The sequence below is a fragment of the Alosa alosa genome, chromosome 22 (genome assembly GCF_017589495.1).
Source record: "Alosa alosa isolate M-15738 ecotype Scorff River chromosome 22, AALO_Geno_1.1, whole genome shotgun sequence".
Taxonomy (NCBI): Eukaryota; Metazoa; Chordata; class Actinopteri; order Clupeiformes; family Clupeidae; genus Alosa; species Alosa alosa.
This window is the reverse complement of record NC_063210.1, coordinates 13,964,325-13,986,824: the sequence shown is the minus strand read 5'-3', so window position 1 is coordinate 13,986,824 and position 22,500 is coordinate 13,964,325. Positions and strand designations below refer to the sequence as shown.

Here is a 22,500-nt window from a genome sequence, read left to right as displayed (position 1 = left end):
GCTCTGCGCTCACTCAATCACAGAGCGCTGGCATGGAGTCGACAGGCTACATGCCACTCAAGGACACTGACAAACACTCACACACAGCTCACACACACGCACACGTGGCCACACATGTACACACTCTCTCTCACACACACACACACACACACACACACACACACTATCACACACAAGCAGACATAATCAGACAAGCATTTCTGCATTCACACAAACACACAAGAGCACATCCACACACACACACACACCATACCTGATCACTTTAGGTGAGGTGTTAGGAGAGTTCCTCATGCCACCATTGCGCTGTTTCTTCTTGGGTGACAGAGCAGACTGTGGCTCCTCATCCACTACAGGTAACAAGAGTGTTTATTAGCAGTGAACTCAATCACACACTTCTCACAGAGCGCGCGCACACACACACACACACACAAAAGACACCAGAGCTTAAATATATAGTATCACCTGCACACAGACAAACAATACACACATGCACCAGAGCTTACACACATAAAAAAACACACACACACACACACACACACACACACACACACACACACACACACACACACACACACACACACACACACACACACACACACACACACACACACACACACACACACACACACACACATCACATTTCTCACAGAAGGGATTCAAATATTCCCAGAGGTAAAATACAGCTTTGAAACTCATGGGTATGGAAAACATTGCCTACGCCACACAGCAAGACACACACACACACACACACACACACACACACACACACACACCCCGAGTAAATCCACAGCAAACACAAGTGCACACCAGCACAGCACACCCAGCGGAGCGAACAGAGGCATTTGGAGATGTGAAATCGTAATGAAGGATTAGGGAGGGATGAGAGAGAGAAAGCATGGAGGAGAGAAGCACAGGGGAGACGTGAGGTGAGAACACGATCCGTCAGCCGGCGGTTCTGCCAAACACTCTCAGTCACTGCTGAAGTCTATCTGGAACCACCAGAACAGGCATTGTGGCCAACAAAGTCATAAGACTGAGGTTAGTTTTGCTTTAGTCCCACTCTCACCTAGGAATTGTTGATTTAATACCAGGGCAACAGCAAAAAAACCCTTATTGGGATATTAATCTATATTGTCATGCTAGACCTCAGAATATGTGAGAAGAATGTCAGGGACCAACGTACAAATTATTTTTACACAAACTGGAATTAGAGAACTACTGTGCTCTAAACTAATTAAATCACAAAGTGCAAAGTACTACAATATCTGATGCAAACTATTTTGCTATAACTATAGGTCATTCTGACAGCACACGCATGACACCTCATGAGTCATCGCTCTCGTCTGATTGGTTAGTGAGTTTCATTGCACTATGCTATAAGTCACTCCACTTGTGTGCACTTAGTTTAATGTCTCCATCATGCTGGAGGGTGGTGGTGGTGGTGGAGGGTGCTTAGCTGGAGGCTGTTCCTCTTACACTGCCTGTGGTTCAGCATGAAGGTGCTGCCATGGGACGAGTGGTAGCGGTACTTCACGGGCAGGCTGCGGGCTCTATGTAGCTGGAGGTCATCCATGCCCCCCGGCCTGGCCGCTGCGCTGCCACCCACGCCAACGGTGCCCCCCAGCTCCCTGGAGCCCGAGAGGCTGAGGCGCAGCAGGGAGGACGAGGTGCTGGGAAGCCACAGACTCCCCTTGCGGTTATTCACCAGAGGCACACGAGCACTGGACCCCAAACCACTAGAGGGCGCTGTCTGGGGAGGGCTAACTGGGATTGGTTTGGGGTTCGGTTTGGGGTTAAGGGGCTGGTTTTGGTAAGGCTTTCTGACTTCATCCTTTACTGCCAAATAAGGAGAAAATGAAAAAAAAAGTGCTTAAATTCTGTTAGAGGATTTAGCAAATCTATATTGCCAGATGAATCACTTTTTAGGTAACTTATGACTCAACTCATTATTACACATTATAAAGCCTTATTAGAAGAACCTGCCTGCTGAGGTGAAGTTAAAACCTTTCCAGTTGAGTCTGTAGTCAATAATTAAAAAAGTTATTTAATTTCACTACTTAAACTAAGCACTATAAGCAGGCTTTAGGATTATACAGTATGCTAACTTCAGAAGTATTAATAACCATGAAAATGTTAAGTTAATTAAGCAGACACTGTAATGAACAAGTTTGTGTCCTGTTGAGGAATGTCTCTTCCAAAGAGATTTACAGACAGCGATGGCCAGACAGAGGTACAAGCCCCTGTCATGTTCCATAAATTGGCTTAGATTTAATGAACAACTTAATTCGAACAGAGGAACGCCAATGTAAGTTACTACATCGCCATCACCCTAATACTACAGCTATGGATTTGCATGAGACTCTCTGAGACTAGCTGGCAGCGATGGTCAATCCGCTCCGCTGAGAAGATTATATCAACAGTCAGCTGCCTCTTAGATTTCATCATCCTGCTCAAGACCTCCTGTGCTCATCTGTCCCACGCCAAGCTGGACCAGTGTCACAGCACTATGTGTCCTGAGGGGACTTGCACTGGGGAAACAGAACCATCTAGTGGCTAGGTATCACTCCATGATAAGCAGAGAGCTATACAGCACTGCAGTTAAATGAAATATGTTGAAGTTGAATTCAATTAAAGAAGCTAAATTCAAAAGTGTTTTTTTTTGTTTGCTAGTTTGTTATGATTTACAAACTAACCGTTTCCTAATTTCATCCTCACCGCCTGATGCCCTAATGTAACACGAGGTATGTAATCGTCTCTCACACACTACACACATTACACTACACACTCAACGGAAGACAGACACTGCCGTTCGTGGTCTTGTTTCACATAAATATTGGAGCACAGAGTTCACAGTAGAGTGGCGTGAGGTAAATAGCATACTGATGTGTCACTGGAGAGACTTCTATTCACTTCGACTACTAAGGCTCCACACATGACACCTCTGCACTGGGTAAGCAGTGCCACCTGCTGTCAAAAAGCTAACCAGCATCTGCAGACACTGAGCGTGTGGCTGTGTCTCATAGGCATGGAAACCATTTCTATGTGCGGCTGGCCATCAAACACTATTTCTACGGTATTTCTACTGTATATTTACAGCATATGGCTTTCTGTATACCACTGAATATTATTTCCATACAGAAGTGGCTGGATCAAGCTGGCTATGATGACACCACAAATACACACACACACACACACCATCATCATGACAAACAGTTTGTGGGTATTCTGGGGGCATTATCTCCAATAATCTGGTTCAGAGCACTTACAGTATGGCCAGAAAAAAAAGCTTTCATTCCCACTGCTATATGTAAAGAAGGACAAACAGTCGCTACCTGATAATTGCAACTTAGCACATTTATTTAATAATTTATGGATGTTTTCAGCCTAACCCAAAACCCTATGAGTCTCTAACCCAAGAACATTTTCTATTACTATGTGATAGACAAAAATGTTTTTTGAATCCTCGAATAGCTATTGCAATCAATAGCAAGACTTTTAATTAGAGATTTTTACATCAGCAGCAACATGCAAACAGAGAATAAGATGAGAGCAGGTGACAGGAGGAGGACAGAAGGGTGTAGGGTGGATGGAAGGAAACTAGAGAAGTGCACAAGGAGACAAGGACATAAGGAGACAAGGACAGAAGAAGAAGAGGTTAGGAAATAAATGAGGAAGGAAAAAAACTTACTTGATTTGATATATCCATTATAGTTACTTTTAGCTGAGAAGAGTGCAGAAACAGTGAGGTTAGAGTAAGGATGAGGAAAGGTTGCAGTGATAACTAAATGAAAGAGTACACAGTCTTTACATTTCAAACAGAAGAGTGCAATGGACAGGGTGAGAAAAGCATTGGAATCTCAATTGAGGAGATTCTCTTTAAGGCACATTTGAAAATGCGGTGCCTGTAAAGTATGAAGCTGTTTATCATCATGGATAATAAAAAAAAAATTAAAAAAGCAATGGAACAGAAATCAGATTTATTTGTGGTTAATCAAATGATGATTTTGCAAGGATGAGATGATCTGCTGATGAGTTGGGGTAGATCAAAATGATTTGACTGAGCAAAACCTTGGCGAGGGAAACCTTGGCAAGACCAAAGCCACAAATTATGAAAACTCACCACCTGTGAGAATAGTATTTCATTTACCTAACAGGGAATTAAATGAGTAAAATGTCATATTTCATCATTATTCATGACTTCTATGATCCCACACGATACCTAGCACAGCAAAGCCAGTTTCCATTTAAATTAAACTATATAAATGAAAATGAGCCTGCATGTTTAATTCTTCAGCATCTGTACTGGTTATTGGCCTCATTCATCTCTGTTAAGTCAAAATATCCTTTGGAGGGCAAATCAGGGGAAAATACATGATCTGGACTATGGCTTTAAGACTGAGCCAGGGCAGAGAATGAAAAAACCCAGGGCTCATCAACAAAGTAGGCTGGTGAATTAAATAAATAAATAAATAAATACACATGCATATATATTTAAGCCCTGTGCTACTGACAGACCCCTACAACAACAACGTCTCAACTAGCTGCCACACGGGTGCTGGAATCTGTCGCCATGAATTTGCTACTGTGAGGAAAAGGGCGATGGGACTCTAATAAAACTCTCTAACCCCAAAACACACACACACACACACACACTCAGGGGGAGAGGTGAGGCCTGCCCGGTGGTGGGGAATCTGTCGCACCGTGTTTGGTAGCAACTAATACTGGCTGTGGCAGCCTGACAAAAAAAAAAGGAAACATAATTTTCATGTCGGGCTAGATAAGGGTTCGCTCTCTATGAATATCACAGAGGTTAGACACCGCTATCCTTCTGTACCAGCCACGATCACAACTGCACAGCCCTGCAGCTCAGGACATCAACTATGACTATGGAGAAAATCTTACCATAACCTTGTTCCCATCATATTACAATGCTCAATGAATGTGCCATCATGGCCTCAAACCTGGTGGTGACAATCCTTATTGAACAGTGAGTGAGGCTTTCCATATGAAATTATGATGTTACAAAATGGATTAAATGGCTATAGATTGACACCGACAAGCCTCAAGTCAATGTCATTTGTATAAAAGCCTCTGAACAAATTGCATATTATGAAAGGATTGTAAAGCAATACATGAGCATGGTTGTAATGGAGTATGTAGCAGTGTGTGCCCCATGTACGTGTAGTTGTGTATTGCATGAATATCATGTGGTTTGAACAGAAGCCATATACATACAGTACAGGAGAGTCTGAAGCCAGACAGCAAAAACATCAAGAACACAGTCCCCACCGACACAGCATGCAACAGACGTCTTAGCAGCACTTCGCCAAAAGCAGAAGACCTCACAGAACAAAACCCTCACCAAAGAAGAACAACCACAGCCCAAATCAGGAGTCAGTCCCCACAAACCAGTTTTGATTCAAAAGCGATTGAGAGACACAGATGACGGATCTCACAGACAGGCAGGCCAGGCAGGCAGACGCCATGACAACAGACAACTCGACAGCACGGCATTGTTTTTTTTTTTTTTTTTTAGCGGTGACGGACGCTGAGGACTTACAGGAGCGCAAAGTGGCTGTGCAATCATTAACAGACAGGGGGGAGAGCGCGTAGCCTTGTCGGTGAGTGTCCACGTTACTACGCACACTGCCTGACATGCACGCGCAGTCATGCTCAGAGCGGCCGCAATCAAAACATGCCAGTTTCATTCTCTTGTAGACGGACATCTTGGCTACAGTCATGTTTTGGGATGAGAGGAGGAGGAAAAGCAGCAGGTTAATGGTGGTTAATGGTGAAGACATTCTGTATCCCACAAGGAGGGTCTTTTCTTTCTTTCTTTCTTTCTTTCTTTCTTTTTCAAAAATGTTCAAATATGGACCTTTGAAGAACTCCATATTTCTTAAATTTGATTTCTGCATGGGAACGGGATAATGTTTCCCTGTTAGATCAGACACATAAGGACAAGATTGTGTTTGGGCAATAACTTAAATGGAGCATCAGGTCATCTAAAAGTGAGGTTCTAATTTCTGTTATTGCTACAATTCATTTTATGACCCATGAAGACTGAATTCTATTGAGCTGAACGCCTCAACCCCTCACACACTACAGCCTTGTCCTCATCTGTCTAATCCCCAAATATGTTGAAACATATTTGCAGGTACTCTCTTGAACAAGCTCAATATTGCAATATTATATAATATAAAATATTGTATATAATATAATGCATATTTGCAATATTATATAATATATAATATATTTTATAGCAGAAACCCTTGCTTGAACATAAAAGCGACAACACAGAAAACCATGGACAGCTAACTTCACAGCAGCCAAGCTGTGCTCCAGGGCTCATGTTGTAATTCCTGAGGTGAAGGGTGAAAGACTCAAAATGGCGATGCGTGGAGCACAAGGAATGTATGACAGGAAAAAGCCTTCAGCACCAAAACTCAGGATGGAGCTCTGAAGTCAGTTAGTGCCTCTTCCATTAGTAATTCACAACAAGCTGGACTGCATGCTCGAATAGAACATGCAACATGTAGTTTACAAACATGGCAGCCCTGATGTTTGATGTGACATACAGTAGCCTTGACAATGCAATCTGTTTTTTAAATGTTAGATGTGCAATGAGGGCCTATGGTTGAGGGATCTAACTGTTGTGTCTGATTTAATAAGATTTTGGTATGACATCTTGTGGTACATTGGTGTATAGCAACTCCTTTTAAAGATACATTTCTACCCTCTAAAATAAACTATATATTACCATCACAATCAAGATTTTTAGAGAGCTGGTATAAATCTATATCAACAAATCATCTTGTAATGCATTGTTGGTGACACTATTGTAAAAATGCCTGAGCTATCTTTTGGGTTACCCTATATGTTATGCTTAAGAAAAAGGCCTCCAAGTTCTCTTTATCTGAATCACAATCCCTTAAAACTAGATTCTTTCCGTCATGTACTTACACAATAATGATATGCATGGGGGGGTGCAGCACTCACGTTTACACATGCAACATAAACAAATACTGTAGATATATTTTACAATTCAGTTTTTGTGTGACTGTCCTTTCCAAGCATAAAAGGGAGCACTTTTACTCACAATAAATCACTATTAAAGAGTGGTTTAAAAACCATTTCCGATGCAGCAAAAAAGGAAAAAGTAAAGAAAAGATAAAAGAAAAAATGATTTATTTGAAAAAGTTGTTATAATACTGTTAATCCTTTCACTACTGTTGTGGGGTAAGAGATGGTGTTAATTCCAGTCAATGGAAACATCAGAACAAAACAACAACATAATAATAATGTAGTAATATATTCCTATTTAAAGACTGGGAATTACAAATGTCCGGATGCTGATTTTGTAATCTTTGTGTAAGTTAACTATGGCCTTTGTGAAGCTGCTGTGAAATTGTTAAAGCACCTCCCAAACGTCTAGATACTCCAAGTACTTGGTAGTTCAGTCAGTAATAATGTTATAATTCCTATAAGACTGAAGAAATCCCTAAAGGTGATATGAAGTCTTTTCATACCACGGGCACATTTTCAGGCCATGGATAAATTACGTTTTCAGAATTTGGGAAATTACTCTGGGGATACTGGGTGGGAAGCCACATTAATATTCTCTTCTTGTTTTACAATTTCATGGAATAAATGCACTTAGGTACACTACTTTAAACACTGAAAATAAAATAAGAAAAACTTCCTGAAGGCAAAAGTAAAAACAAAAGAATGACTTCATGAAGGCACATGTAAACTACATGCTTGCAATAGTAAGTCCCTGCCCCCTACATACACAGCACATTATTTCATCAGGAAGCTTCTCCAACACACATCCCCAACATACTTACAGCACACTGCCCCCCCCCCCCCCCCCCACAGCACATTGTCTCATGAGGAAGCTTCTCCAACACACATATTGCACACTGCCCTCTCCCCACATACACAGCACACTATCCCATCTCCCCTGTCACCCCCCCCAACACACACACCAAGACCCCTGGCAGTTGGGTTAGCCCCTTGAGCCGTGGATCTGCCCAAGGTTTCTTCCTTGGTAAGGGAGTTTTTCCTTGCCCCTGTTGCTCTTGGGTGCTCCTTGTTGGTGCCCCCCACCCAATCCCAATCCTCCCCCACCTTTTTATGCAGCCCTTGCCACTTAATCTACTAAACCCCTCTTCTACTGCACTTTTACCCCCATTAATGCACAAATAGGCTGACACCAGACATAATTTCACTGCATTTCTTACTTCCAGTAACTATATGCATGTGACAATAAACTTCCTTGTATCCTTGTATCCTTGTATCCTTGTAAAGACCAATAACTTACAGGAAAATTTCAAGTTCACCGAGAATAGAGGGAGCAGATGTAACTGAGCACTTACTTCTTTTGCACCCACACTTTTTGATCCGTTTCGGATCTGTGATGTCGTCATGGCAAGCTTTGCAGTAATACAGCGCCCTGACATACAAATGAGAACAGTAATAAGAGTGGACATGTGCTTGTCACAAAAACAAACCAGGAATGCAGACTGCTTCAGTTATTGCAGGTGGTTGTGTTTGTGGAAATGTCACAATGCAACAGTACCTCTTCACTTCTTTAGCATCACTGGCTATGAAGAAGCCTAACGTTCCCTCTTCCATCTTCACATGGTTCCCAGGGTTGATGAGCGTGCTAATCAACATCAAAGATACATTCGAGTTTATTCACACTCTTTCAATCTTTAATAAACAGTAACAGCAATAGACAGCAATAAACAACAATAGCAATGCAATGTTACGATGCATAATGTATTGCTGTGTGCATTACCATATCAGATATCAGATGATCAAAATACATACATCACCTTACAAATATAAACAAAGACACATAATGATTTTACTTCATGAACATATCCATTAAGAACTTCAGCATGAAACACTGCAAAGTCTCACCTGCTTTCTCGTATATCTGACTTGTATTCTATGGCTATTAACAACAGCTTCAGCTTCACATAGCACAACCTGGAGGAAAACAAACACTAATCTTACCACACCATGTCAATGTCAAGCACAATAAAAACAAAGGTGTGGAAATGTATTTTGTTATATGATGAGAGAGATCAAAAGTGTACTCACTCACAAACCTCAGGGAAGGAAAAACCCACAAAGGCACTAGAAAGATACTCTGTGTACATTTCATTGGCCACCCCCTCCAAGTAGTACTTCTGCCATGTGTCCTCTTCAATCTATCACACCAACAAAGAGATCACAAAATCACCCACCTAGCCAGTAACATACACCTAGTCAAACATCAATCTGTTCCTTTCTCAACCAGACATTGACCAGTCATCATTAATCAAAAGGCCTACATGTTCAAAACCAGGCATGGGATTATTAGTATCATGAGGCATTAGGGAATGTTTACTGTTTCAAAAGAACATCCCTGAGGAAGGTCATTCACAACCCCAGGGTGCCAACCGGTTTCACAGCCTTTTTTGGCAAAGGACGTGCTACTTAATGGATTAAACTTCGCTAAAGTGTTTATAGCGGTATAAATAACAATGCAAAACGAGCAAAGAACGGGACGGGACGGCCTCCGGTCGGGGCGGGCGGTACCTTGATGAATGACCTCATGGAGAAGAGGTTGGCCAGCATGGTGGAGAGGCCCTGTGCCAGGCAGCTCTGGGCGATGAAGCCGAGTTTGAGCTCGGCCAGGCAGATGGCGTCGTCTCCCTCCTTCCAGTTCCAGCTCGGGATGTTCAGGAGATGGGCCTGGGAGAGGCGAGGAAGAGAGACGTCAACGAAGACAAATACGACAATTATGTGAAAGGAGAAGAGGAGGAGGAGGAGGAAGATTAGAAAGAACATCTGCAAAAGTAATTTTCATTTGCCAACACTGACTGATTAGTTAGGCTATTACAGTCCATTAAACATAATTGTAAAACTGCAATAGTGAAAGGTGGGGTCCGTACCTTATTGTGGTACTGCAACATCTGTGTTATGATGCGGATCTTAGGGTGGTAATTCTTGATGGATATCACTCTGAGTAATAAGCATAATGATGCACAAATTGGCAAAAGACAGTTGGAAACATTTTCTGTTAAACATCAGTCCATGAGATGTGACAATCTGGTCCTGATCACATTGATGTTACTCTATCTGTTACTGATGTTTAAAGTAATGGTTACACTTTACTTGATAGTAGATACTATCGTTTCATAAACATTATAAACAAGTCATAAACGTTTATGGCATAACACTTCTGTCATTAAGTGTCATTCGTTTTTTGTCATGACAAGTTAGGGTTAAAGTTAGGGTTCATGTGTCATGACAGTGTCATGTCACTCTTATGTAGATACCTTCAAGTAAAGTGTTACCAAAGTAATGAATATTTTAAAATGCTAGACCTTATAACTCTTATGGACAAGCCAACAACAACAAAAAAAAACAGAAAAAGTCAATCAGATCTTGTGTCGTACTTCCAGAGGGGGTGGGTTTGGGCTAAACTAATATTTAAAGGCTAATGTCCTTGATTTAATTGTTCCCCCTACCCTTCTCTTGTGCTTGTCTCACCTCATTATGTTGGAGGCATCCTCTGCATCAGGGTCTGCACAGTATTTGTTAGCTAAGATCAAACAGGCATCGGCCGATTCAATCTGAATGTGGAAAATATCAAAATCAGGAAAGGGATCCACAGGAGACACCAGTGGTTAAAAAAAAAGTTAAAACTTTTTAATTTTTTATAATTAACCCTTAAAGGTGTAGGTTTTTGAATGTTCTAAGTTCCGCAACAATTGAAGGTTCTAAAATTCTATGTTGAATTCAATGAACCCAGATATTCTTTAGAACGTTCATTTCTCAACATTCCTGTCACACCGGTGTGACAGTACTCCTTTAAGGGTTAACTTAATATTTGTTTTGCCATGAACACTGGTCTGTGAGTAAATGACTACTTTGTCAAAAACATTTACATTAGAAATAACAAACAAAATAAGAAAAAAAAAAAAAAAACCCTTCACTCTTGCAAGATCATGAGGGTTAAGGACAGACCCTTGGTAAAATTCCACCTGGGTGAAATGTCGTTTGAATAAGGCTTCCAGCTCAAGATTAGGGGAAATACTACAACAGAAAGTGAGTAAATAAGTCTGTAACTGTGTCTCTTCTCAAAACAACTATGCAAATAAAAAACAGGATTGCTGACCACAAAAGCACTTACTTATGAAGAAAAACAATTTCTACATTGACATCATCCCTGTCCTTGTGAAGAAAGTCTTTTAAGAAGTTGGACACACTTTCAAGCGTTATATGACCACACACCACGATATGCCTGCAAGGTAAAAGGTTTATAAAGAGCCATTAGAGAGGAATCTTACTGTCTACCAGCCCGCCTTGGCTTTCAGCTGGGTAGCATCAAGCTGCATCAAACCCAGCTTTCTGCAACCCTGTCTGTTGATAACTTAAACCAGCAACCACAGATAAACAGAACGAAAAAGGAAACAAATGGATGAAAAGGAGAAATTGATAATGTTATATAATCTGTGATTGTCTATCCATGTAAATTAATCAACAATGTTCCTAAAGGGAAAAAAGTAACAATTAACATGAACAGTTAATTCGCTGCAAATGCTATATGATGTCACGTCTATCCAAGTAAATGGGGCCCTTCAAATGTTCAACAATGTTATTCTTGAGTCCACTCGTCCAGCATTGCCCTGATGTTAAACTTTATAAAAATGCCAATAAAGGAGGAAAAAACATTTTAACAGAATGACAGTTCACATAGTCCTGTAACTGAGGCATTACATAATGAGGAGTTATGTTGTGATAAATAACGCAGTTTCAAGTACCAACATCTTACTAACAAGCTTTTATACTAATGGTTCTCAACCTGGGGGCCAGGACACCAAAGAGCCTCCAGGTTGTGCGAAATAAGAAGCACATTTCAATTCTACATTACACCATCCCTTTACGTCTATTTTCCTTCATTTCCATTACCATGTCAAACGCATACAAACAAGTGTTGTTGTTCACTAGGCAGTCTATATATAGCAGCGTGGCCTTTGCTAAGTGTCAGTAAATGCGGTTTATGCTGAACGTTAGAAGACTCCAGAAAACAGGTCTAATCAAATTCACTTGTTGGGGGATAACTGGATTCGGATAGCCTGGCCCCGCCCACCTTCAGTAGATCTTCTTTCAGAGAGATCTAGTCTGGAAACCCATAGTTCATAACCGTTTCCCTCAGACACAATAGGCGAAGTAGGAATCTCTGATCAAAGTGAAAGGCTGGACCAATGATTTCAAAGTAAGTGTCCGTTACAATGGAAGTGTTGCAAACATTTCCCGATCGAGAGTTCCCAGACTCTGTTCACTTCGTGAATGAGTCTGGATATTTCCAGACAATGATTCTGACACATAGAAGGTAAAAATAATGGTTAATAAGCATATGTAAGTATATGGGCTATATTGATAAAATAAAAACAGTGTATCTGTTTGGACCACTGATTAAGTTGGATACTCAAATCAGTGTTGAAGGTTGTAAAAAATGATCTTCATATGCTTTTGTACAAAACAACATAGACGATAAAACAATATTTAAAGCGGGTTAACAGTATTACCAATTTGCTGATCGCTGACGTGCTGTCAGAATCAATGTTATTGCTTGACAAGTATCAATGTTTTCCAGTGTCGCCTTTTGACATTCGGTATAATAAACCTCGTTGGCAATAGTAAGGCTGCAGTATTTGTGGGCTGATAATCTTGGGTCCTATCTTACACCCAGCGCAACGTGGAGCCAAACGGGACGCAAGTCTTGGTCTTGTTCCTATCCTACACCCAAGGATGGATGGATTGTTCGCCATGTGCTCCAGTTCAATTGAACATTGGGCCCATGGGCGTGTCAATTAAAAAAAGAGGTGTGGTCAGGCACATGATCCTAAAATCTTAAATCCACTAAATATCATTATGCCCTCAAATATCCCTTAGCAACGAGTCCAAGGCCACGACCACAGGATGAATATCCTTAGGATTTTCATTCAGTCATTCGAACATTGTAGCTGCCTATGAGACCACGGTGAAGTAGTTTCAGTTTGGATGAGTTCAGTATGCGAGTTCAGATGTATGTATACTAGTCACACACACGTTTTAATAAAGCAAGGTTTAGTGTAATCCTGGTGTTGCATACACTGATACACAGTCTGGCATATTCCTCCAGATGGCTGACTCTTAAAATACAGCTTTTTAATGTTGTGCTCTTTGCTCTTAAAGGGAATGACAGGTATCCCTCTCATTGGTTTAATGGATGTAAGGCCCAAAACACACCCATGACTAATTAAGAAACATAAGAAGAACCCTTTTGAACAATGCGTCTGGCGTCTGATGAAACGTATCACACTATCAAGATAGCGATTTTGGACTGGCCACACCCAAACATATTTAAACCATCCGTTTCAGATTGCTAAAATAGGCCCCCTTATGTCATTATAATGTCGTCCTTGACTGTGATGTTCCATTAGCTGTGCATTGTTGTTTATACTGAAGAATTGCTGTTATCAACATGATAACATTGTGTTGTCACGATACCAAAATTATGACTTCGATACGATACCTGCCATAAATATCACGATGCTCGATACTAAAACGATACTACGGCGAAATCCTAAGATATCTGGAGAAGAAAGGACTCATACCTCCTCCAAGTGTATTGAGTCATTTGTGTTAAATTTGGTGCACTTTTGTAGGTCAATTCTGGGTTCTAAACTTCCTACATAATTATTTTTTTTTATAGTCAGTAAAATAGTAGGCCTACTTTGTGTGATTAAGTCCTTTATTGTTTGTTATAGTTCATTTACATGTGTGTTGTGTTTTGGCAATAAAGTAGCTTTAAATAGCCAAACTAGGCTAGATCAAGGTCAGTGTTAAAATTACTGCATGCAAATCACTGAATGCTATGCAGAGGGGCCTAATCTTTAGGCCATCTGATGTACAGTATAGGCTACCCTAGGCCTTCCCGTGTTCATGGGATTTCTTTGACAGTTGCAAAGGGGAAAATGTGAGGATAGTCTTCTTTGCGCCCAGTGTACAAGTACAACGTTCCAACCACTCAGGTCTTCGTCAGATAGGCCTACACCATTACCTGTTGCAATATATCTGTGTGCATTCCTACATTACGTCTATTTCTTTGATAACATGATTTGCTACCACGTATAAGCCGCTATTATTAGGACTCAACACGCTTTGGTGGTATTATGCTGTGGGCTTTAATTAGCGCATTTCGGGTAGCCTATCCTACATCTGGACAATAATTATTGAACAAATTGCAGTCTACATGCCATGACAAATATTACCAGTAGTAGGCTACTGACCAAACATGAAATAGATAGTTTACAAGTTATGGTAATGTTATTCTGGCGTGAACATTGCGCTTTCATCACGTTAGCACCCTATGATTACAGCTCGTTATGTCTCGTCAAAATTCATGGATGAAGGAAGGTTCGCTTTATCCCAGATAACCATACTCGTTTTCGCTAGACTAAAACATAAGAAAAGAACTTGGCACTAACCATGTAGTCGTGTTCTCTATAGCATATTCGTTAACCTGTCGTTCTTTGAACTTTGAAAAATGTTGGGATATGTCTGCGAGGTGTTTAGCCAAGTTCCATGCGTAGCCTACTGCTTTTAAATGACTTTGTGTACCTGATGGCTTGCCTTCACTATTCACGATGTATCCGAAATAGTTGCAGATTTCACTGCACCTTTTGTTTTATCCACAAGGCCTAGAACTGTCGGCAAAGAACTATGTTGACGTTGGCTGCGCACTCACCCACTCAGAGCTGCCTGCTTGACACGCCCACTTGCCAAGATGCGTGCAAGGAGCAGTGAGAGCAGCAGTTCACACAGACACAGAACGTTATTATTTTAATAAAGTATCGATTCTAAAAACGTCTGAAATCGTATCGTTTTTTGTGTGAAGGCATCGCGATACCTTTTTAGTATCGATACACCGTGCAACACTCCTATGTACAACCCCAAATCAGAAAAAGTTGAGACGCTGTGTAAAATGCAAATAAAAACAGAATGTGATAATATACAAGTCTCGTAAACCCATAATTTAGCAGCATAAAGGACAGACAACATATCAAATGTTAAAAATGAAAATTGGACTATTTCATGGGAAATATATGTTCATTTTGAATTTGATGCCAGCAACATGTTTCAAATAAAGTTGGGACAGGGAATGTTTACCACTGTACTGCTTCACCCTTTCATTTAACAACATTCTGTATGTGTTTAGGAACTGAGGAGACCAGTTGCTAGAATTTTGAGAATTAAATGTTGTCCCATTCCTGCCCGATATAGTATTGCAGTTGCTCAACAGTATGGGGTATTCTTAATCATGTTTTTCATTCCATGATGCACCTAATTTGACAGGTCTGGACTGCAGACAGGCCATTTTAGCACCTGGACTCTTCATCTATGGAGAAATACTGTTTAAATATGTGCAGAATTCATTTTGCCATTGTTTCTCTGAAATATTTAAGGTCTTTCCTGGACAAGACATTGCCTGAACGGCAATATATGTTATATACATCATTCAAAATTGATTGTGCCTTACCAAAGAGTTAGAGTACTCCTAAGAGCCCAAAAGATTCTGAAGGACTCTTCTCATCCTAACAATGGATTATTCCTACCGCTGAAATCAAGAAGACGCCTATGTAGTCACAAAGCCAGAACTGAGAGACTCAGGAGAAGTTTATATCCCCAGGCCATCCGAACTCTGAACTCACACTATACTGACTTTGCACACATTCACTCCTCAGCACTCTCAAACATTTCCCAACTCTGAACTCACACTATACTGACTTTGCACTCATTCACTCCTCAGCACTCATGACCCCCACACACACACACACACACCCACACACACACCTACAAGACTTTTAGCACTTTTACATCCCTCTCCCTATGCTACAGACTTTTTATTTATTTTCTTATTTCATCACACGTCAAAACACACACACACACACACACACACACACACACACACACACACACACACACACACACACACACACACACACACATATCTGACTTTCTCCAACTTTTGCACACTTTTTATTTATTATTTTTGATTTCTCCTCCATCTACCCATGTCCTTGATTGCCTAGCCTTTCTTTTGATTGCCTAGCACATCCCCAACATACTTACAGCACACTGCCCCCAATACACAGCACATTGTCTCATGAGGAAGCTTCTCCAACACACATATTGCACACTGCCCTCTCCCCACATACACAGCACACTATCCCATCTCCCCTGTCATCCCCCCAACACACACACCAAGACCCCTGGCAGTTGGGTTAGCCCCTTGAGCCGTGGATCTGCCCAAGGTTTCTTCCTTGGTAAGGGAGTTTTTCCTTGCCCCTGTTGCTCTTGGGTGCTCCTTGTTGGTGCCCCAATCCAAATCCTCCCCCACCTTTTTTATGCAGCCCTTGCCACTTAATCTACTAAACCCCTCTTCTACTGCACTTCCCCATTAATGCACAAATAGGCTGACACCAGACATAATTTCACTGCATTTCTTACTTCCAGTAACTATATGCATGTGACAATAAACTTCCTTGTATCCTTGTATCCTTGTAAATGTGCAAGATGCCCATGCTGTAGGCACTAAACCTCCACACCATCACAGATGTTGGGTCTCAAACTGAGCACTAAAGCAAGTTGGATAGGCTGGATCCTTGAATAGGCCCTCTCCTCTTTAGCCCAGATGAGTCCATGATTTCCAAAAATTGCATTTTTGATTGGTCTAACCACAGGACCTTTTTCCACATTACCTCAATCCATTTTAAACAAGCTCAGGCCCAGATAAGACAGTGGTATTTTCTGCATCATGCAGAAATACAATTTTGGCTGTTGCATGGTAAAGTTTACACTAGCATTTCTGAATTGAGTATTAAACTGTGCACATAGACAATGGTTATCTGAGGCTTTCCTTAGCCCATACAATGACTTTCTTTACAGAAACAGGTCTGGTTTTGCTGCAGTGCCATCTGAGGTCCAAAAGACCACGGCCATCCAATATTGTTTTACAGCTATAGCCCTTGTCTGCAAAAAGAAATTCTTGATTCTCTGAATATTTCAATTATAGTATGTCCTGTAGATGATGAACTCCCCAAATACTTCACAATTTCACATTAAGAAGCATTAAAATTACATTGTTTCATCATTTGTCCACACGGGTTTACACAGAGTGATGAATGCCCCTACATCTTTACTTCTAAGAGACCCTGCCTCTCTGGGATGCTCTTTTTTATACCCAATCATGTTGCCAGTTACCCTAATTAATTATGAAACATTCCTCCTTTTGTTTAATTTATTTATCGTTCGAACTTTTTTTGAAACATGTTGCTGATATCTACGGAGCCCCTAAGGGGACATGAGCAAAAAAAATATAAAGTTTAGTTTCATGTGTTCACGTGAAACTTTCATGTGCTCACGTGAAACTAAACTTTAGATTTAGAACTCTCTTGAAAGGGTCTATAAGTAATGCTATTCCAACTCAAGACCCCAATCTAAATGTTATCTACCGGTAAATGTACAGGAATAAAACTAAAATGAAATGTATCACTCAGTCTCTGAGTACAGGGAGCAGCATTCAGATTGAGGATGATGTGGGGGGCCAACCAGATTATTATGGGAGGTCACGACTCACGATTCTTTTATACCACATAAAAAGAATAGCCTTTTTGTCAAATTAATGTGGTATTCTGTAACACAATGGGGTTCTGAATTTACAAACACATAGCCAGTAAGATATTTCAGGAACCACATTGCCTCAAGGTTGAAAACTTTTAAATTATTTTTTGAAGAGTAATGTTCCAATCACCACCTTTGTGAGTCCCTTGACTTTTGACAAAGAAGTCAGAGTTGATATTGGTTCCTTTTTAAACAGCCCTCTCCACAAGGCTCTAGCAACAAATGTTATAAAATCCTAGTGATCTCTGGCTTGTTGTGAAAATTTCTGACCATTACCAAGCCCTGATGTCCAAAAGATGTCCATGATTGCAATTGTAGCCTGATCCTCTGTCATTTTGAATAATAGAGAATTACTTCGTGCTTGAAAAACAGGACATTACGGTATGCAGGGTATTAATTTAGTTACTGATACTGTTTAGTTTGGTTTACTAATTTTATGAAAAAGTTATGGATGCTTGTAAGTACTGTAAACTTTACAGTGTAAAGGACATAGCAAATGTGGAGCACTAAGAACGTCCTCTTTCACTTGGCCCAATCTATCAGATTAGACATTAAAGCAACACAATGTAAGAATTAGTATCTATATCCTTTGGTGTCAATGTTCAACATATTGGGTACCAGTGATTTGAAAACTGATGAAAAGAGTCATGTAACATGTACCTGCATGGTAAAACTAAGCTAAATATTGCAATATGTAGGGCTGTAAAGATACACCAACCTCACAATTCAGTTTGTATTTTTTTTTTAGTTTTGACCCACGGTTCGATAAGAATCTCGATTTTTCTTTTTTTTTTTTTTTTTTTTTTGGGGTTAGACATTTTATTAAATAACATTTTAATAGTCTCCCTTAGAACACCAGCAGATTACAATATATCTTTTATTTTATATCCTTTATATTTTTCTGAATGACTGATATTTATGACAGCACACTTTATGCAGATTAGCCTATAGCCTAGGCCTACTATTTTTTATTACAACTCTACCTCTTTAATTCATCTGTCTGGTTGAAGCCTGGAAATGTTGTAAACAAAGTAGCATAGTTGGCTAGCTTAGCCTATCATAGTCTACTGATTGGACTGTTCAGTTTCCCCATGTGTGTTTAAGTTTCAAGATAATACTTGTTCTCCTTGGGACAGGCCCTTTTGGGAAACGTTGGTATTGAGATGATCAGTCAACTTCAATGCAAGAGTTTTAAACAAATATGTGCAGCAATGTTAGCGGATTTAATAGTAATTTAGCTATGCGTCCTTGCTTTCACGATTGTGAATGTTTTATTTAAGTCGCCCGTGTTCATTGAGCAGGAGAGGGAGGGAGAGTGAGAGGGAGGGAGCGCGAGAGAGAGCGGGTATAGGCCTACTTTTAAATAGGCTACTGTTTGGTAAAGTTGCACACATAGTCTACAATGAAAGCAAGGAGAGGTATGAAATTATGATTTATTTATTTGTTTTTGGACAACGTAGGCTACCGATAAGTAAAGCGGGAGATGTGGGTTGCTTTTGCGGCCGCGTAAGCTGCAAAGCAGTGCGTGAAACACTAGAAAGGGTGTGTCGCGATTCTGCCTTTTCACACCGCGACACATATCGTGGATATGAATGTCGCGATTTCGGGTTCGAATCGTGTCGTTACAGCCCTAGCAATATGGCATTCCCGGTGTGCATCACCAAAGTCGGCAAATTCTCCATATTTTACAAGTCAGTGAGTCAAAACAAGTTTGCAGCCCTTATTTGCTTTCAAATTGGGCCAATCAACATTGTTCTATGATGTATTCTATCTCATTTTATCTAAAGATGTTGGAGCAGTCTCTTTACAAACATAAAAATGATGACACTCTCACAATGACAGTACAGTGACAATACAAGGCACACTGATACTCAGTGCCCTATTTTGGCGATCTTAAATGCAGCGCATAGCGTATTCTTGTCACAACGCAAAGTTTATTCCTATCTTACACTCAAAAATTTCGCCATGCCCTTCTCTTTTATTACACAATGCGCCCAGGGGTGTGGAATTTAAGGACAATTAAGATCTAAAAATCTCTATCTTACACCATCTAAAAAGCATTACGCCACTGACCAAGAAAAACCTGGTCTATAGCGAAAGGCGCATAAGCACAGCTGAAGACACACTGTCACGAGTTGTAAGCAGCAACTCGTCTGCATGATAAATGTCCTTAGGTTTTTTATTCAGTCATTTGAACATTATTGGGGTAAGTGTTGCTTTTTTTAGGCTATGTTTTCGATGGTAACTCATTGTCAGTCAATAGTGAAAGTAATTAAGTGTGTATAACTGTTTTGTCGTTGACTATGACACCACAGTCATAGTTAGTTACTTGGTGTGTACATGAACTCGAGCATTGAGAACATTGTTTGTGTACACAGAGTTGTGTACACATTGTTTGTGTGCACAGTAGGGACAACACTTTTTAAGATTGTATAACTTTTTCTTTGAAACCCTGCCTAGAAAGCATGCATTCCAGAGCCTCTTCTCTGCTGATGGTGAGACAGGTTTTCTGGGTTCTAAGCCACCTGTTGAATATCTGTGAGATTCTGATGTTCTTATTCACCTACTGTACACAGTGATGCACTGGGACCTCTTGCTTCTCTCAATGTCCTGTTTAGTGCTGGTGTGCAATGTTCTGGTGGTGAATGAACGTCTTGGGAAGATATCTATAGCTTCTTGTCAGCGACTTCATTAGAACAGGGCTTAGAACAATCTTATTAATTTCTTAAAATAGTAATACAGTAATTTCCTGTGTATTAGCCACATTGTGTATAAGCCGCAGGACAGTGTTTTATGCATGTTAAAAGAAACAAAACCATATTAATACCATATTAACTGCCTCCGTGTATTAACCTCATAGCAAAATCAATGTATAAGCTGCGGCTAACAGTTGGGAAATTACGGTAGACTGATGTGTTTACGAAGAAAGTTCCTTGTTTTTATCATTTTTAGACCATAATCAATTCCACAAGGTAATTTCTTGCTTTTCTAAATTAATAAAATTGTCCAGGTTTCCCTGTTTGTGTGTTTAACTTTTAAATGGTAGTGTTACTACCTACACCCATGATGTCCAGATAATCTCTACTGAGGGTTAGTTAAATCCAAATGTCAGCATCAGAAGTCTTGAAGGGTTCACTGACCATAACTAAGCTTTCTGAATCCTCAACGCTGTCTTACAAAACAATGGTGTCTTTGGATGGATTGCAGTGAGAGGCAGTCTCATGGTTTAGCAGATTAGCAGGGCATGATGCTAGATGCTAAACATGTGTTGGTGGTGGTTTTCTATAATTTCTATAATTCAGAACAAAAGTTTTACTTTGCTTTGATGGCCAACCGGACCACTACAAGATCCCCCTCCCAGAACCACCACTGTGAGTAACACAGCCTCCACCACGATGTTAGCTACTCTGGCTAGAGGCATTTGAGAATATAATAACCAACCAAGGGAGCCACACAGTGGGACATTATAATGTTAGATGTTGTGACAATTGGGAGGTACATTAAAATACTTGTTACGGTTAAAGGAGCATGCCAACTTTTTGGGAGATTAGCTCATTTGCCTGCTATCCCTGTTAGACCAATTGGCTTTTTGTTAGGCATGCACAGAAGGGTATTAGATTAGTTTAGATTAGATTCAACTTTATTGTCATTGTGCACACTGCAAAAAATGAATTCTAAGTGTTATTAATCTTATATTAAGATTAAAAAATCTATTTGGTATATTGTTTTTAGTATGAAAAGACTTACCTAGCGCCCTCTCAAAAGAACATTTTGACTTAATTTAAGAAGACTTTGACTTATTTTAAGGAGTCTTATCAAGACAAATTTGCTCAACGCACTGGCAGACAAATTTGCTTGTTTTTAGGACAAATTTGCTTAACGCACTGGCAGACAAATTTGCTTGTTTTCAGGATGAGATGTCTTAAAATAAGTCAATCTTTTTTTAAATTAAGTCAAATGTTTTCACAAGAAACCGCTAGGTAAGTCTCTTTATACTGAAAACAATACCAACTAGTTTTTTTATCTTGATATAAGATTAATAACACTTGGTTAGATTTTGTTAGATAAGCAGTTTTTGCAGTGCAGAGTACAAGTACAGAGACAACTCAGTTTCGTATGTCAGTATGTATACTGTGTGTATACTGTTATCTACTCAGCAAATTAGGTTATTTTCCAAAAAGTTGGCACGTTCCTTGGTTGTATCAGCGATAGCGGGGTAACGTCACTACTGTTGATGTTCAAACAAAACAGAGAGCTAGCTCGCTACTCCCTCCCCCCTCCCCCTCCCTCCCGTGCAATTGAAAGTCTCCTGAACGCGCATCTCGTCGGTTATTGGTTGGAACACTTTATTTTGCTTTTGAGTGGTTGGCAACACTTGTTAGCAATTGTTTTTTGTGTGCAGATCTTAGAGCCTAGGCTGCCTACAGAGACTTGTTTTTTTGATGGCCTGCTTATGGGGTGGGCAGCTAGCGGATCGTTACGTTAGGACAGATTAGATGAAAGTGATCATTTATGTTTGGCCTTTTTTGGGTCGGCAATCGCTGATACAACCTTTAAAAGTGTGATATACAGGCAGAAATCTTGCAAATCACATAACATGCACAGGTTGGCATGTCACAGTGTGAGAGAAATCCCTAGAGACACCAAAAGTGCATTACAATATAACATCATCAGTATAAAAGGCTATTTGGGAAGTTGTGGGGAATCGCACTAATAGCAAAACTAAATAGCTATATGGCCAGGGCTGTAAAGAATAGATGAACAAGGTAG

The 22,500-nt window shown here is 40.2% G+C and overlaps 1 protein-coding gene across 18 annotated transcripts in view; it reads right to left on the bottom strand.

Moving 5' to 3' along the window:
- The window catches only part of kcnma1a (potassium large conductance calcium-activated channel, subfamily M, alpha member 1a), a 105,587-nt gene that overhangs the window by 19,273 nt on the left and 63,814 nt on the right, over positions 1-22,500 (bottom strand). For 9 of the 18 annotated variants that reach the window (XM_048232915.1, XM_048232914.1, XM_048232916.1 and 6 more), the window contains 12 exons: positions 11,192-11,302; positions 10,989-11,094; positions 10,549-10,631; positions 9,948-10,017; positions 9,592-9,747; positions 9,112-9,221; positions 8,929-8,997; positions 8,582-8,668; positions 8,379-8,455; positions 5,561-5,731; positions 3,689-3,721; positions 254-347 (listed from right to left, as the gene is read on the bottom strand). In XM_048232915.1, the coding sequence (XP_048088872.1) occupies positions 254-347; positions 3,689-3,721; positions 5,561-5,731; positions 8,379-8,455; positions 8,582-8,668; positions 8,929-8,997; positions 9,112-9,221; positions 9,592-9,747; positions 9,948-10,017; positions 10,549-10,631; positions 10,989-11,094; positions 11,192-11,302 (1,167 nt within the window). Of the gene's footprint in view, positions 1-253; positions 348-3,688; positions 3,722-5,560; positions 5,732-7,099; positions 7,109-8,378; positions 8,456-8,581; positions 8,669-8,928; positions 8,998-9,111; positions 9,222-9,591; positions 9,748-9,947; positions 10,018-10,548; positions 10,632-10,988; positions 11,095-11,191; positions 11,303-22,500 lie in introns of all 18 variants that reach the window. The other 9 variants (XM_048232921.1, XM_048232930.1, XM_048232926.1 and 6 more) reach the window with 4 other exon arrangements.